At 40.2% G+C, this 18186-nt stretch overlaps 1 protein-coding gene across 4 annotated transcripts in view; it reads left to right on the forward strand.

Moving 5' to 3' along the window:
• Nucleotides 1-14477, forward strand: part of CFAP91 (cilia and flagella associated protein 91) — a 45186-nt gene extending 30709 nt beyond the window's left edge. For 2 of the 4 annotated variants that reach the window (XM_020789590.3, XM_072991692.2), the window contains exons 16-17: nucleotides 430-521; nucleotides 6344-6968. In XM_020789590.3, coding sequence (XP_020645249.3) covers nucleotides 430-521; nucleotides 6344-6633 — 382 coding nt within the window. In that variant the 3' untranslated portion in view covers nucleotides 6634-6968. Of the gene's footprint in view, nucleotides 1-429; nucleotides 522-6343; nucleotides 6969-7000; nucleotides 8046-13001 lie in introns of those variants that run through there. The other 2 variants (XM_078386724.1, XM_078386725.1) reach the window with 2 other exon arrangements.
• Nucleotides 14478-18186: the final 3709 nt, after the last annotated feature.

Consider the following 18186-nt stretch of genomic DNA (forward strand, 5'->3'; position numbering starts at 1 on the left):
GACAATGGCATGTGACATACACACTGTAAATGTGTAAATTGCTTATTTTTTTCATTTGCATGATTAATGAATTTCTGGATTGCAAACAAAGGAACTGTCCACCTCTAGCTGGAGCAGTGTCCCAAGATCATCTTTAAGCCATTCATCTTTCAGTGTCTCCTCAAACAAACTTTTTGTACCATTCTGTAAACTGCAAAATCCTATAATTGTGGAGTTGGGGTACCAGAACAAAAATGGTGCATTAAGGAAAATTAGTCTGCGTGCATTATTTGGGAGGTCTAGTGAGACTTTACTTATCCTTATGAGCACATGTAATAAAGATTCCTCACGAAAAGCTCTTGATGTGAAAGAGCAGAGGATCTAAAATGGAGAGGAAAAGTGCAGGGCAAAACAAGAGGAACTTTTTAACACATATGATCTTCTCTGTAGACGAACTCACCTGCAGTCTGAAGAGATTGTGGCAGAACTGGTTTATAGCTTCCTGATCCCCGAAGTACGGAAAATGGCTGTTAAGGAGAAAGGTGAGAAATGTGGATACTTTGATTCTTGAGGATGCTCTGCATTCTGATTACCTGAGTTAAGCATTCAGCCACAGGATGATACTAAGCAATGTACAGATTTCAGAGTAGCAGCCCACTTGGATGATATTCTAGAGTACAAGCACTTTTTCAGGCAATTCAGAACAGTGCCCATGGCCATGACGCCAAACAAGATTGCTGAAAAACTCATACATTCAGAACAAATTATTATTAAAAATCACATAATTAAATTTATGGGAAATGACTACTCAGTCTAGGTTTGTCGTCGTTTTCCTCCCAAGAAGCAGGTGTCTTTTAATTTCGTGGCTGTTGTCACCATCTGCAGTGATCATGGAGCCCAAGAAGGTAAAATCTGTCACTGCCTCCATATCTTCCCCTTCTATTTGCGAGGAGGTGATGGGGCCAGTGGCCATGATCTTTGTTTTTTTGATGTTGAGTTTCAGACCATTTCTTGTGCTCCCCTCTTTCACCCTCATTAAGAGGTTCTTTAATTCCTCCTCACTTTGTGCCATCAGAGTGGTATCATCTGCATATCTGAGGTTGTTGGTATTTCTTCCGGCAGTCTTAATTCCAGTTTGGGGTTCATCCAGTCCAGCCTTTGTACTCCTTTCCCAATTTTGAACCAATCAGTTGTTCCTTATCCAGTTCTAACTGTTGCTTCCTGTCCCATATATGGATTTCTCAGGAGATAGATATGGTGATCAGGCACTCCCATTTCTTTAAGAACTTGCCAGATTTTGTTGTGGTCCACACAGTCAAAGGCTTTTGGGTAGTCAATGAAACAAAAGGAGATGTTTTTCTGGAACTCTCTGGCTTTCTCCATAATCCAGTGCATGTTAGCAATTTGGTCTCTAGTTCCTCTGCCCCTTCGAAATCCAGCTTGTACTTCTGGGAGTTCTTGGTCCACATACTGCTGAAGCCTACCGTGTAGGATTTTGAGCATAACCTTGCTAGTGTGTGAAATGAGTGCAATTGTACTGTAGTTGGAGCATTCTTTGGCACTGCCCTTCTTTGGGATTGGGATGTATAAACTTCCTGGCATATTGAGTGTAGCATCTTAACAGCATCATCTTTTAAGATTTTAAATAGTTCAACTGGAATGTCATAATCTCCACTGGCCTTGTTGTTAGCCATGCTTTCTAAGGCCCACTTGACTTCACTCTCCAAGATCTCTGGCTCAAAGTCAGCAACCACACTCTCTGGGTTGTCCAGGACATCCAGATCTTTCTGGTATAATTCCTCTGTGTATTCGTGCCACCTCTTCTTGATGTCTTCTACTTTTGTTAGTTCACAACTCTTTTTGTCCTTTATTATGTCCATCTTTGCACAAAAGATTCCTTTAATATCTCCAACTTTCATGAACAAATCGCTGGTTTTTCCCTTTCTATTCTTTTCCTCTCTTTTTTTGCACTGTTCATTTAAGAAGACCCTCTTGTCTCTCCTTGCTATTCTTTGGAAGTCTGCATTCCATTTTGTTGCATTTCCTTTTCATTGAGATGGTTTTTGTTACTGCTCCTGTAAAGTGTTACGAGCCTCCAACCATAGTTCTTCACGCACTCTAGTTCCTTAAATCTGTTCTTCACTTCCGCCTGTGTATTCATGAGGGATTTGGTTTAGATTATACCTGAGTAGCCCAGTGGTTTTTCCTACTTTCTTCAGCTTAAGCTTGAGTTTTGCTATAAGAAGCGGATGATCAGAGCCGCAATCAGCTCCAGATCTTGTTTTTGCTGACTGTATAGAGCTTCTCCATCTTTGGCTGCAGAGAATATAATCAATCTGATTTCGGTATTGCCCATCTGGTGATTTCCATGTGTAGAGTTGCCGCTTGTGTTGTTGGAAAAGAGTGTTTGTGATGATCAGCTTGTTCTCTTGACAAAACTCTATTAGCCTTTGGCCTGCTTTGTTTTGAACTCCAAGGCCAAACGTACCTGTTGTTCCTTTTATCTCTTGACTCCCTACTTCCAGTCCCCTATAATGACAAGAACATCTTTCTTTGGTGTCAGTTCTAGAAGGTGTTTTAAGTCTTCATAGAATTGGTCGATTTCAGCCTCTTCAGCATCAGTGGTTGGCACATAAAGTTTGTGTTTCGGATGATTTCTTATGTTTGCTATATTGCTGTGTTTTTATTATGTATATAAGCCGCCCTGAGTAGACTTTGTCTGGGGGGGGGGGTAAAAGTCTAATAAAAAATAAACAAAAATAAACAAACTTGGACTACTGTGATGTTGAAAGGTCTGCCTTGGATTTGTATTGAAATCATTCTATCATTTTTGAGATTGTATCCCAGTACAGCTTTTCCCATTATTTTGTTGACTATGAGGGCTACTCCACTCCTTCTACAGGATTCTTGCCCACAATAGTAGATATGATAACCACCTGAATTGAATTTGCCCATTTCTGTCCATTTTAGTTCATTGAAGCCCAGGATGTCAATGTTTATTCTTGCCATCTCTGTTTGACCACATCCAGCTTACCAAGGTTCATCGAATTTACATTCCAGGTTCCTATGCAATATATTTTTTTGCAGCATCGGACTTTCCTTTCACTTCCAGGTGCATCTGCAACTGAGCTTCCTTTTGGCTTTGGCCCAACCACTTCATTAGCTGTGGAGCTACTTTTACTTGTATTCCACTCTTCCTCAGTAACATCTTGAATGCTTCTGACCTGAGGGGCTCATCTTCCAGCATCATATCTTTTAGATGTTTGTTTCTGTCCATGGAGTTTTCTTGGGAACGATACTGGAGTGGCTTGCCAGTTCCTGCTCCAGGTAGATCACGTTTAGTCCAAACTCTCCACTATGACTTGTCCATCTTGGGTGTCCCTGCATGGCATAGCCCATAGCTTCTCTGAATAACTCAAGCCCCTTCGCCATGACAAGTCAGCAATCCATGAAGGGGTCCAAGAAACTAGTCTGTATAAAATGGTGCCTCTCTCAGGTAAGTTTTGTGCTCCTCTGAGTTCAGTTCTTTGCCCCTCAGGTCAGTTTCGCGGCCCTCTCAGGTCTGCGCTCTAGGCCAGTGGTTCTTAACCTTTGTTACTCAAGTGTTTTTGAACTGCAACTCCCAGAAACCTCAGCCAGCAGAGCTGATGGTGAAGGCTTCTGGGAGTTGCAGTCCAAAAACATCTGAGTAACAAAAGTTAAGAACCAGTGCTCTAGGTGATCGCCTAGTTAGCCTAGTGGTAGCTCCGGCCCTGCGTACAGCATACTGATTGTCCATGGGGGCCATGTCAGACATAATGGGTATTCTACTACCACCACTCCTTTGGCCAAATTCTGTCTCAAAAGAAATTGGATCAATATTCCACCCATGTGGATACCCTGAGTCTCATAATGTAGCAGATCCAGCCTGGGAGAAGGTTGTCAATAGAATGCAGCATATAAGAAAGCCTCCTATGTGCAAATGGTAGGCTTCTTCCAGATTGGCAAGAAAACAAAAAATTGATCCTGGCAGATGTGTTAACATGTTTGCTTGTTACTGGATAAAAGTTTCCTCTTTTTCTTCTGCCAAGAAGCCTTATCAGCCTACTTGGTCTCACTTGAGAGGCAATATACCTCCTTTTTCATTGTTCCAAAAAATAAAGAAGTTTTACGTGGGTATAGCAGTAATTTCCCACTGAATCTCTACCACTACTACCCTGGATCCAACCACTGGTTTTCTTACAAATTACAAAACCTCCTTTGAGCCTTTGGCCGTCATATTTTGGGAGCTGCCCAGTGGTTGCAAAAGCTTGTGAATTTTGCCAGCTGATCATGCAGAATTTCCCCAGCTTTGTTTCAGACTTACAAGCCTGTAGTCCTTTTTCTCATCACGGTGAGAAATGATGGAGTGTCAGAAGGCATGTACCTGTAGAAAAGCACTTGTACACTCTACATTCATTGTTGTGTTTTTAAAGAGTAATTTTCCACTCATGCCCAGAAAGAATAAAAGTGTGTTTGCAAAGAGTTTTGGAAAAAAAAGACAAGTGAACCTGCATCCCATCTCCTCCCAAAACATATTCCTGGGAAAGCCACCTGGATTTATTGTAAAGCATCTTCTTTCTGGTGGACAGAGAATTACTTTCAGTAATGGATTTCTTTGATACCATGTTTCCCCAAAAATAAGACAGGGTTTCATATTAATTTTTGCTCCAAAAAACTCATTAGGGATTATTTTTAGGGGATGCTTTATTTTTTTCATGTACTGTACAACAATCTATGTTTATTGAAATACTATCATGTAATCTTCTGGTTGCTGCACAATGGTGGAGGGTGGGGTTTCCACTTACAGTAACTGGGGCTTATTTTTGGGGTAGGGCTTATATTACAAGCATCTTGAAAAATCATACTAGGGCTTATTTTCAGGTTAGGTCTTATTTTCGGGGAAACAGGGTATCACTAGAGGGAATGCAGCCAGAAGAACAGGAATAATTTAGTCATGACCAACATCTAATTATCTGATCATTTAAATGTAGACCTATAGACCATCTTGATTACTGCTGTTGATGTCATCTGTATTCAGGCTGCCATTTGCTGTGTAAAATTTAGCATTCTTTTTCCTGCTGACCATGCAGGCACAATATTGTGCAGCAATATTGGTTTTTTTCTAGTGTTTTGAATAATCGCAGCAGTCCCCAACCTTTTTGGGACTGTGGACTGGCTGAGCCTCTGAGAAAAGAGGGGGGGGGGCACAGGTGCGCACAGGTGTACGCACGCTCTCGGGTGCATGCGTGAAGCAGTGGGGGAGCGCCCGCCCGCCAGCGCCCATGTGAGCGCTCCCTCACCCTTTCATGCATGCACAGAGGCGCATGCACACCTACCTGCGTGCCCGCCCACACCTTTGTGCGGGGATGCAGGCACCCCTGCACATGCGCAAAGGGGTGGGGGAGCACTTGCGCCGTCGCTGGCATGCATGCACAACAGCTGTGGGGAGGGGAGTGCAGGGGGGCACGAGGTCTGTCTTCACGGCCCGGTCTGGCTTACACCACGGACTGGCACCAGGCCACGGACCGGGGGGTTGACGACCTCTGGAATAATGGATACAGAAGCACAATATCCCATGTTCGTAAGTGGGAGATCTTTTTGAAGATTTGAATTATCTTATGAATATGGAATGGGTTGTCTCTGTTGATAGTCTCTGAGATAGCATTTCTAAGACAGCCAGTTACACCTGGTACAGCTGTTACCCAGTGAACAGCTTGAGAGTCCTATTCCTGGTTAATGAACCATTGTCATTTTGTCTATTTTTGCATCCTCTCTTGGTTATGGGGATATTTATAAATAAATATGTCACATATTTGCACTCCAGTGTGTGAAGTGGACTTGGATGTCTGAAAAGTCACACTGAAATAAAGTGGTTAGTCTTTCAAGGGCTACAATGTTTTTGTTTCTTTTTTTTGCCAACATTCTGAGACAGACTAATTCTGCTACAGAGTAATTCTTTGGTATTTTCTTTTAATAACTTAGTTTAACCAAGAGTGGGATTGTCATTGCTGTGTCAGAATGAGAGAGAAAGCCATATCCAGCAGATGTTTTCTTTTCTATGCAATACACAGTAATCTCTCAATCTATGGATTTAGTAATGTATTTTGAGTCTCTGCTGGTAATGTGAATGGCTCTGTTTTTCTAGTATCTAGTATTTTCCTATGTTTTGTAAGGCTGTTGGTTAAGTTGGCCCTGAGAAGCAGTTCAGCACTCATTTTAGAATGTTTAAAATTTTAATTTTCTTTCTTCTAAGTGAGGGAGTTGTAGAGCGGAATGGCTATTGTCCATGATTGTTTCTGCTTCACTCCCTCAGATCTGTTTCTTCTTTCTTTTGTCTGCACAGTGAGACAGTCCCAGAGAAAACACATTCATGCTGCTCATCAGATCATCCATGAGAATACAGAGGTGGCAGTAGAGCAGTTCCTAGCCTTGGATTTCCCGCAGATGGCGTTTCCTGAGACAGAATTTCCAAGTGATGGCTTGCCTCCAGCAACAGATGAAAAACAGGCTACTCCTAAGACACAGGAGGCTGCTGTTGTAGAGGATCAAACCCCGCCTGAAATAATAGTTGAAGGAAGTGATGACCCTGACTCTTCCAGGCCTCCAAATGGTGAGGAGGCAGAAAAGAAATAAGGTATGCTTAGAACTATGCTTTATTTAGTCATATTAACTGGGGACAATTTGTTGCCTGAGCGATAGAAGTAGTTACCAGCCAGGAACACTCAGCTGTTTTAACATTGTAATAGCAATGTGTGTGTTGACTTCTCTGAAAAAGAGGGTGGAAGTTGTGACCACCTGCAGTGTTGTTTTTTCTGTGATTTTCATCAAGCACACATGAGAGGTGTCAGTCAGCAAGCAAAATATTTGCAGTAGCAGCAAGAATGGGATGGTGCCAGGGAAGGACTACCTTACAATTTTTTAATTTTTACATTTCATTTTCGTCATTAAAGTTTTCTGCTTCATTGAAATTTGCTTTTGTGTTCTGTACATTCTTCCTCAGGGTCTTTTGGCTCAGGAGCTTTCTTTGCCTACTGCATTCTTACAGTGGAAAAATCCTCTTTCAAACAGCCATGATAAGTGCCTTGTTTACATGACGTGCAAAACACTTGGGCTTGTCAAATCTTCCCTAGACAGACTTACCATAACCTTGTCACATGGCTAAGATCTTTTTTCTTGAGCACACCATCTCATCCATTGACTCTCCCAGCCAAATGTTCCCTATTTGTAAATCATGTGCTTTTCCTAGCAATTGCCACTCAATTTTCTGAGAACTCCTCAGCCTCAAAATTGGCACTGTCATCTTTACCAGCAGCCTTGACATCCATGTCTATGTCATAATTGGTCATCCTGTCAATACCAGCAAGCTCCGAAAAGGGAAAAACTCATACTTTGGCAATCTCCCTAAAGAAAATAATGCAATCACGTTTCCCCGAAAATAAGCCCTAACCTGAAAATAAGACCTAGGATGATTTTTCAGGATGTTCGTAATATAAGCTCTACCCTGAAAATAAGCCCCAGTTAAGTGAAACCCCGCCCTCCACCACTGTGCAGCAACAAGAAGAAGATGACAGGACTGTACAGGTGTACCTCAGTTTAGGAATTTAATGCATTCTCTAGGACTTTATCAATGAGAAAATTTGTAAGCCAAAATGCAGATTGCCATAGGAACGGGGGCGGCGCTATAAACCTCAAGGCACAATGCATCTTGTGGAAACTTGCTTCGTACTGTGGGAAAAACCGTAAACCGAGGCATTATTTTTTTCAAGAGTTTTATTTTATTTAAACATATACATACAAAACATCTATCATTCAAACAAACTACAACAAAGTACTAAATAAAGAGAAAAAATAACCCAAAATTAACCCACCCCTACCCCCTTCAGAGAATAAAGATTCCAACCTAACCGAGGCATTATTTTCAATGGATTTTCCTTCGTAAACTGAAAATTACATTAACTGAGGCTTCCGTTAACTGAGGTGCACCTGTATTTGAAGAAATGTAGATTGTTGTACATGAACAAAATAAAGCATCCCCTGAAAATAAACCCTAATGTGTTTTTTTGGAGCAAAAATTAATATAAGACCTTGTCTTATTTTTTGGGAAACACGGTACTACAGTTCATCACTACATTACAGAAATGGAGCTGCCATCAAGCACCAAACGTACTGCTTCAGTTATTTCAAGTATATTTGTCTGCACTGCATTGACCATGACGATTCAGTCAACATTCACAGTAGATGGTTTCTTGTCTCACCTATGGTACTACCATTGACACTATTATGCTTCATATCTTTATTTATTTATTTTATTTATTTATTGTATTTATACCCCGCCTATCTAGTCATTTCGACCACTCTTGGCGGCTTTGCCAACATTTGCTATACTACTTACGACAGTAGCAGTTCATCTGTTTTTATCGTTTGTCCATCTATAGTTGTAATCAAAATTATTCAACCCCCATTGCAAATCAGGTTTATTGTCAAAATTTACGACTTTCAGCTGTTTGCAATTAACAGATCAAACAAAAGCTATTGAAAAAGCTCAACACAATGAATGTTTCAAGTGGTTTCCCCAATTTAAACTGAAAATACAACGTTTAATTAATTCTGCATTCTCAAATTCTGCATTTAATTTTGTGAAAGCCTTCAAGAATATATTAATTCTGCATTCTCAGAATTTCGAATCAGGCCGAAAAGTTCCAGTTTAGTTTCATCACTCCACAGGACAGAATCGCAAAACATCCATGGCTGATCTATATGGTTTTGAGCATATTGAAGCAACCTTTTCTTGGGACAGCAGTGGAGTATGTCTTAGAGTTCTGGCATGGAAACCTTCTGCGTTACTGTGCAAACTGAAACCTCAGTGCCTGTTGCCACCAAGTCTTGCTGCAGGGCTTTTGAGGATTTTTCTCAACCCGTCTTCTCAGAAATCTGGTTGCAGCCATTGATAACTTCCTTTTTTTGCACCGTTTAGGTAGTGTAACCACTGTTATTTAACTTTGAACTTGTGAACTATGCTTCCAGTGGTGTCTCTAGGAACACTGAGTGCCTTTGCTATCCTTTTGTATCCTAGTATCCTAATGAAGCCCTTGATTAGTTGTATCAGGTACTGTATGCTTAGGACAACATTTGTTTTGCATATTTGTGCTGTTGTGAGGGATTCTATTCAGGCAGCTGAATATTTTGAGTCTGCACAATTCATTGAAAGTTGCATTTTCAGTTAAATCTGGGGAAACCACTTGATGCATTTCTTGTGTTGCGCTATTTCGATTGCTTTTGTTTGATTTGTTCATTGCAAACAGCTGAAAGTCTGTCAATGTTGACAATAAACCTAATTTGTAGTGGGAGTTGAATAATTTTTATTACAACTATACTTCTTAATCTCTTGAATCCAATCACAGTCTCCACCATCAACTACTATTACCACTTCTGGTACCTTATGATGCTGAAGTGAAATGGGGACATTTGATCCAGTCATCCCAGAAGTGCAGGACACGTTATAATGGGCTGAAGCTACAGAAAGCCAGATTTAGGTTGACTATCAGGAAAAACTCCTTAACTGTTAGAGCAGTACAATAATTAAACCAATAACCTCAGGAGCTGGTGAGTGCTTCAATGCTGGAGGCACACAAGATAAAATTAGACAACCATCTGTCAGGTTTGCTTTGATTTGGATTTCTACATTGAGCAGGAGGTTGGACTTGATGACCTTATAGTTCCCTTCCAACTCTTATGATTTTATGACTAATTCCCAGTTTGTGACCACAGTTTATCCAGGGCTAGATTCAACCGTCTTCCTTCTGCAATAGTGGAAGTATTCTCTATGGAGATCAGTTGTGCCCCTTTAGAGATGAAGCAGTTGAATTTTTGGCCCATTTTTCTGAATGAAGCCTCCACAGAGACGAGAGTAACAGACTTCTGCATCCTATTAGGAGGAAATGCCCTGGAAGGCTATTCATGTGGTATTTGAAGTACATTTTTGCTGGTCCAAACCAATGAATCACAGAGTCTATGGCTACGTTCCTTTCTTTTGTTGCAAGATCTCAAAGCCATTATCATTTTAACTGATTGCATTTTAAACATGTGTAGGTTATGAGTGATTATGGCATTCATGTTGCTTTGTTGTTCATGTGACTTGGCATGCACTTGAGAATTCGGGCAGAGACCTGTCAACTGAAAGCAGTTACACTCTCTAACCTGAGCCTTTGTCTATGCCCCAGTAAATTATGGCTCACACCATCCCAGGGCATAATCTTCAAATGTACCAAATTGCTTTCACACTGAGCACCAATTATTGTCCTGAACACAGAACTCAAAGTACAGTCAACCTGGTGCACACTGTTATGGCTCAGCCTACAGGCACATTCCTTCATATCTGCAGGCTTCTGTGATTCATGACCCTCATAGAAGCAGTCCAGCAGTTTGTCAGGCTTTGTACGTGAGCGCAGCAACTTTGGTACCTCACAAAAACATTGGTCTTCAACTCGATGACTTTGCCTCACAATTCTTCCTGTAGTTATTCCCTTGCTGCAATGGTGGTCCCTCCACACTCACCTGTTCCAAGACATGTCCTTCACTCCACAGTGGAGAAAGTCACAGCATCCAAGACTGCGCTTAATGGAGGTGGATACTGAGAGGACCTTGGCATCACATCAGTTTTTGGAGCCATTCATAGTACTCAAAGTTTGCAAAGCATGTCTGCCATTATGCGCTGGGACTGTTATCCAGATTGCCACAGACTCCACCACTGTTGCTATGCCAAAAGACATGGCAGGACAAGATCATAGATGCGACTTTATCCTAAGCAAGTTGCTTACCTGTAACGTTTGTCTTTCAAATGATCATCTGTGCATTCACATGGTCTGCCCTTCTTTCTCTCTTCTGCGCCCATGGTTGATTGGCGCCCTGTTGCTCACAGTTTGGAACTGAGAGACAGCCCATTCTGTGCAAGCACAAATCCATGTGTACAAATTGACTATTCAAAGAACTTTGCAGGTAAGACACCTCCTTGTTCCCAATACTGATCTATAGGAATACTGTATGGCTTTTAGGTTTTATTAAAGTATTGTAGATAGCTGCTGTGGCACGCTTATTGTCTTGCCTTGAAATAAGGGAGGGGCTTCTCAATGTTTGTTAAAAGATTCAAAGCAAAAGCTGAGCATTTCTTTCTGTCGTGAGGAAAGAAAAATTATTTTATTTTTATTTTTAGCCTTGGTGAGTTTTGTATGGCAATGCTTTTTGTTTCCACTGAGATTTAACATGAACTGTATTTTTATAGACTTCAGTTGTAAGGAAAATTATTTTCCATTCTTACCTCTGCAAAGTAGTTCAGAAGCTAGTACACACTTGGTTGGAGCTATCAGTGCAATTTAGTTAACAAACAGCACTGCAACTGATGTAAGGCATAGAAGCGTTTTGCTGAATGATTGTCTGTTTTGAGAGCATCTCAAAGCGACTGAGATTTTTCCTGTAGCCCTCCATGGTCGTTTCTTTACTCAAAAGTATGAGATGGAATGGTGGGATGGCTTATGGGGAACATAGAATGTCTTTGGGGCCACCACAGTTCTCACAGGCATTACAATAGGAATCTTTGGAACAGAATAAGCCAAATTTCAGGTCATCCAGTATATGTACTGTACCTGTTAGGGACAGAGGAGCACTTGCAGCATTAAGAATTTCTGTTTGATTCTCTCTCGTCACATGGAGACACACAAAGCAAGACCATTTATTAAAAGATCGTTGCCTGAAAGCAAGGGCTTTTAATTACTAGGTGAAACAGTGCTTCTTTCTAAAATTGTGAATGTTAAGTATGACGGACATTCATTTTCAGTCTCTGGTTTGTCTTCTTAGATATAAAAAAAGCAGATCTTAATGCAGTGTCTTTAGATATCTTTGTGCCCATGCATACAACTCGTTTTCTTCTTCCTGGATAATAACTATCATTACAATTATAATCATCACTCTCTTCCTCCCTGGTTACTCACTTAACCAGTTGGTTTTTGAAGGCCACAGCTTTAGCAGATCTCCTGCAAATATGTTCCAGTGAACAAAGGCAGGTTTACTGGAGCTGTGATTGTCAGTGTGGAAGATGGTGGAAAGTCTTTGACCTCCAGAACAGCACTGATGCAATTGCTCCTTTAAAACAGCTGAACAAGTTATTTCGTCAGCATTCTTGTCACATAGGTATTAAGGTATCTCTCAAGAATTCTCTGTGATGAATTAAAGCATTTCACCCCCATATCCTTAGCAACAACACAAGATTACTGCAAGAGCCTTGACAGCCCTGCTTTGGGTAAAAGGAGTAGCAAGGAATCTGATGGACTGACCCCTATTTGGAATATTCTGCACCAGTTTAAGAATATGTGCCACTATTGGCAAAAACTAAGAACTTATTTTAAAGAGACAGCTGATGTAATCTTTGCAAAAAAAAAAAGTATTTCATTGCCAATGAATGATCGCTCAATTAAGTCTTTAGCTTGTCATTCTAAAGCAGTGAAATAGTGCTTGGATTTCACAGACAATCATGGGCCAGGTTTTCATTCAAAGGGGGAGGGCATTTGTGAAGGTTCAATGGACTACAGTGATGCCTCGCTTAGCAATGTTAATCCGTTACGGATCGCACATTTATAGGGCCACCATAAGTCAGAGGTGACTTGATGGCATGTAACAGTAAGAACAACAACGGTGATTTAATACAGGCTCTTGAATCCCAGAGTCTTAGCAAAGGACAGCAGTAGAGATATTCTATTAAGATTTGACAATAGTGACAATAAGGTCACCAGTCTATGTGTAATGTACCAATGACACTCCTATAGAAGCGAAAAGCATCCCAAGTGACCAAGAACATTATAAATTTTATAAAGGTATTCTTTTTGTAAAAGATGCTTATCATTGGGGATTCTCCATTTTCTTACTATTAAATGTAGAGGGCAAAATTGTCCAGATGAAGACTCCCAACAGTAGCAAGGAAAAACTAACTCTGATGGGTCCGATGTCCCTAGGTCACAAGCAGAGGGAGAACTCACAGAGGACCTGATTTTTATCTGGGATGGTGACTAAGAGCATCAGCCTGAGAGTGGAACACAACTGACTTTGAGTTTTGCTGCACTGATTTCCTGATGATGCAACCCTCACTTTGGACAACAGTTCAACAAAGTTATTTGAGCTCTCATGGTCACTTTTGATAGGATGTCAAGCAAAAAGAAGAAGAAGAATAAATAAAAAAGACAAAAATGTCTTCAAGCTTTTATCTTCCATGACACCTTCTTTGCCTGCCTTTGTGCTGCTGTCTATGCTGAAGGCAGTCATAGGACTTTGTATGACAGTTTGCTTTCGAGGATAACATTGCTGTTCCTGTTTCTGTTTGAGCTATATTTTGTTCAGATTGTTTTAACTAGTGAGTCACTTAACACCATATTCTCTTAACACCGTGCTTCTGGTCAATTTACTAGCAACTAGCAGCAATGCAATACATGAGCAGAGAGGGTTAGTATCAATGTTTTATCATACTGATGAAGCCCTATGAGACTTCCATAAACAGGAAAGGGATTTAAGGGATAGTTCACCCTGGAAACCCTGCCATCTTTCTTGTTAAAAAACCATAAGGATGACCCAGTGGTACTTTTGGTGCACACCGGGCCTCGAGCGATCTTTCAGAAAATGAGTCATCCAGAACCAGAGGAGTCCTGTTAGAACTTTCTCTGAATGTAAACTTACAACTCAAGGATGTGATGTGTAACCCATATCAGTAAAAAGACGGATCAGTTTTTGTTAAGAGCATTTCAGATGGAATAATTTTAAGAATGACTCTCACGGTTCTCTCCTGTTTGATGTCTTTAGCCGATTAGAAGCATTTAGGAAGGAAAGTTTATTACTGGGGTGGACTTCAGTTCCACTTAAGCACATTTTCTTGTCCCATCTCAAAGGTTCTTCCCAGCTTCCTTTTCCTCTCAAAACAGGAACCTTGCTATTGCATGGTGGCTCTTTAGCCTGGAGGGGGCAAGATTACATTTGCATACCATGCACATTCAAAGCTAATTTCAATTAGACTATAGTCTAATCCAGTGGTTCTTAACCTGGGCGATAATGCCCCCCAGTGGGTGATTTCATTTTTCAGGGGGGTGGCAGAACGAAAAGGGGCGGCGTGGGGGTGCTGGAGCAGAAGGGGGCGGTAGGGGGGCGATGGAGCAAGCCAAACCTGTGAAGATGACTGCAGCCTTTTTACAGTGTGCATGAATATATATTTTCCTCCAATTTTAATTTAGTTTCAGACTTTTTGTCTTGAAATTTTTAGTTTCTGCATTTGTTTTTATGCCCTTTTTATATTTCTTTTGCGTCTTAAAATTCACTTGCAACTAAATCATTAAATGTTACTTTTTTGGGGGCATTTCATTTTCTTGGAATTTAATTTTGTTTTCAGGGGTCATTGGATTTAAGTGTTTTAAATAATAAATGAATGAATGAATGAATGAATGAATGAATGAATGAATGAATGAATGAATGAATGAATGAATAAATAAATAAATAAATAAATAAATAAGATAGCATCACCGCGGGGAGGGGGGCAATGATAACTTCCTCAATGGCTCAAGGGGGCGTTTCTTTCAAAAAGGTTAATCCAACATTTTTAATCCGAGTCTATTTTAATTTCTGATAATTTACCTATTAGTCTGTCTTCACAGTTTTCTAATTGTACGCCAAGATGTTTTTTGTGGTCCTTTGATCTCTGTAGACAAGATACCAAGCAGAAAATTATCTAATGTCACTGAAAATTTCTTGAAAGGAAGTTCTCACTAGCTTGCTTTCATTGGGATACTTTGAAAGTGGTTGTCAGGGACGCATACATCAGTGAATTAAAACATCTAAAAGAATTGTCCTCAGAGACTAGAACATTGCTCTTGCTAGAAATGAGACATTGTAGTCCCAACACAAATCCACTGGCAAACTGGAAATTTTGAGTGCTTTAAACCGGCTGTTCTCAACCATATTTTGACCACATATCAAACAAGGGTACAACATAAACAGATGAAAAGAAAAATATAATATACCATATTTTTCCGTGTATATGACCCCTCAATAACAAAGTAACTTCCTTTTAGATCAAGCAAACAAGGTGGCCTTGAAATAAACATTTAAAAAGCTAATTGTGAAGCTCATAAAATCATTATCGCCTCAGGGTTATTAAGGGAAACAAAGATGAAATGTGATTCCCTATAGACTACAAAAGGGAGGGATTGTGGTTGCTCATAGGTCATCTCATAAATTAGTGAAAAGCTAAGGATGTTGAAAATATCACACCTCTGTTTTTGGGAGGCTAATACACAAGAAAATTTTGATTCAACCTTGCCATAACTTTCTTAAAATATTTATTTGACAGCCCTGGTTCAATTCAGGAAATCAGGTGATGGAACAATTAGCTGATACCTCAGTGATGTGCTTTCAGATTTTGCAGATAAATTATTTTGCATCTCCCCCAATTATCTGGTCCAAACTGCATGCCTTCTGAAGATACGGAAAAGTTGTTTTTATGCCTGACAAAGGATGGTCATCTGAGGTTTACACCATCTTAGTCAACTGTTTTGTTTGGATTCTATCCTCAAACTGCTGTGGGAAGAAGACGTAAACATTTAAGTTTAGTGGTTGTTGTGGGTTTTTCGGGCTTCTTGGCCGTGTTCTGAAGGTATTTAAGTTCAGCATTAAATGTGGAGCTCGGATCAGTCACAACCATCAACACATTCAGCCTCTACCAGAGTCAAATAACATTAATTAATTAATTAATTAATTAATTAATTAATTAATTAATTAATTAATTAAATACCCCGTCCATTTAGACCAGTGGTTCTTAACCTTTGTTACTCGGATGCTTTTGAACTGCAACTCCCAGAAACTCCAGTCAGGACAGCTGGTGGTGAAGGCTTCTGGGAGTTGCAGTCCAAAACTCCTGAGTAACCCAAGGTTAAGAACCAGTGATTTAGACCACTGGTTCTTAACCTTTGTTACTCAGAGTTTTTTGGACTGCAACTCCCAGAAGCCTTCACCATCAGCTCTGCTGGCTGGGGTTTCTGGGAGTTGCAGTTCAAAAACACCTGAGTAACAAAGGTTAAGAACCACTGAGACGACCTCTACTCTGGGCGGCTTACAATAAAAATAGCATAAAAGCAATTAATAACCAGCAGTTTAAAACAACAATAATGATATCATTCAAGATGGAAAAAACAAAGATAGAAAAGTAAATATCTTTGTTAAAAAGAGTGGTTGTATTGGCCAGATAGGCGGGGTATAAATAGAATAAATAAATAAATAAAATATCAAGTATGGGTCCTGATCTACTCACTGCTCATGACTGCTTTTAACTTCAACAAGGCAGGGCAAAGTTGAGTCACCTCTTCCTGCAAATGAGGCATGGAGATAGTTTGCACAAATGATGAAGACCTTGATGGGGAAGTGGGGAATAACATTCCTTGTATTGCTATTGCCAGAAGGCAAAGAATCTCACAGTTTCCAAATTCCTCATTGAGTTCAACATTTATTTAAATATTATTGAAATGCAGTGAGATCTATTTTATTTAAATTAAACATCATTTATTGAAATTTACAGATGATACTCAACACATTTGAGGCTCCGTGATGTGGACATGCATATCTTTATAAAACAGTGGAGGAACTAAGGGAAATAGTGGCTTTTATGTCCGTTTGTGGTGCTTCTATCCACACTCTTTCCCATTTTGGACAAAAATCTTCAGAGAGGTGGGACTCATAACAAATCAGTCTATATAGCTTTCACCTGTCCTTGGTTTACTTTCCCTTTGACAATACTGAACTCATCACTTGTGTCATAAAAATCTTCCAACTTTTATTTATTTTAAAAATAGATAAAAATAATCTTATACATGCTACATGACTATTTCTAGTATAAATTGTTACAACAGAGCAATATTCTAATTAGCAAACTGATCAGGTGTGGGCTGGACAGCCCATATCAGGTAGATACATAGCCGGTTACAGAATCGTGCTCAGAGAGTACTCATCCATGGCTCCTTCTCAAACTGGGAGGAAGTAACAAGCAGGGTACCAGAAGGCTCAGTCCTGGCTCCAGTACTCTTCAACATTTTTATTGATAACTTGAATGAGGGAGTTCAGGGAATGCATATCAAATCTGCAGATGACACAAAATTGGGTGGAATAGCTAATACCTTGGAAGACAGCAACAACATGGGAAAAGATCTTGATAGGCTTGAGCACTGGGCCAAAAATCAACAGTGCAAAGTTCTACACCTTCCTAATGCTGTCTCAGGCTGCCACCAGAACAAACTGGAAAACCATTTCTGAGTACTTTATGCTAGAAAACATTGGGAGGGTTGCCAGAAGACACCGTCAACATAATTCTGATTGTGATTATTACATCCATGCATACAGAACCACTATCTATTAAGAAAATTAAGGTGATCCAGTTTTCCATTCCAGACTTTCCTCTGACCTTGTTCAACCAACGTCTTTAACATACTGTTATTAACGCTCCTTAAATATTGCACTTACCTCAAACTGCTGTGAGCCTCCTGGCGCAGTAGTTAAACCACTGTATTGCAGCCAAAACTGTGCTCACAACCTGGGGTTCAATCCCAGGTAGCTGGCTCAAGGTTCACTCAGCCTTCTATCCTTCCGAGGTCGGTAAAATGAGTACCCAGCTCGCTGGGGGGGGGCAATGTGTAGCCTGCATAATTAACTTGTAAACCGCCCAGAGAGTACTTGAAGCACTATGGGGCGGTATATAAGCAGCACACTTTGCTTTTTTTTTTTTAACCTTAAAAGCCCTCAGAATTGCTGTAAGGGAAATGCAACTTGATGGCACAGAACACAAATATTTACCAACAGATTTATTTCTTTAATGATTCCAAAGTTTCCAAAAAACAGGGCAGACAGGCAGGCATTCAGAGGTAGAGGAACACACTTAAGATGCCAAACAAATGCTGCAACTGTGCGTATTACAATTTAGCAGAGAATTGCAAATTATATGCAGCCCTTAGCCTAGAAATAGAAGAAATGGATCACCCTGACTGATCAACTGACTGAAAGTAACATTTCACATACAAAACCATACTTTCCACAGCAAAGGCTTCTTTCCAATGTTCAAATCTGGATTGGCTTAGTTGGTTAATTTAATGGGAGAAAATGGCTCAGGTTTTAATT

The sequence above is a fragment of the Pogona vitticeps genome, chromosome 2 (genome assembly GCF_051106095.1).
Source record: "Pogona vitticeps strain Pit_001003342236 chromosome 2, PviZW2.1, whole genome shotgun sequence".
NCBI lineage: Eukaryota > Metazoa > Chordata > Lepidosauria > Squamata > Agamidae > Pogona > Pogona vitticeps.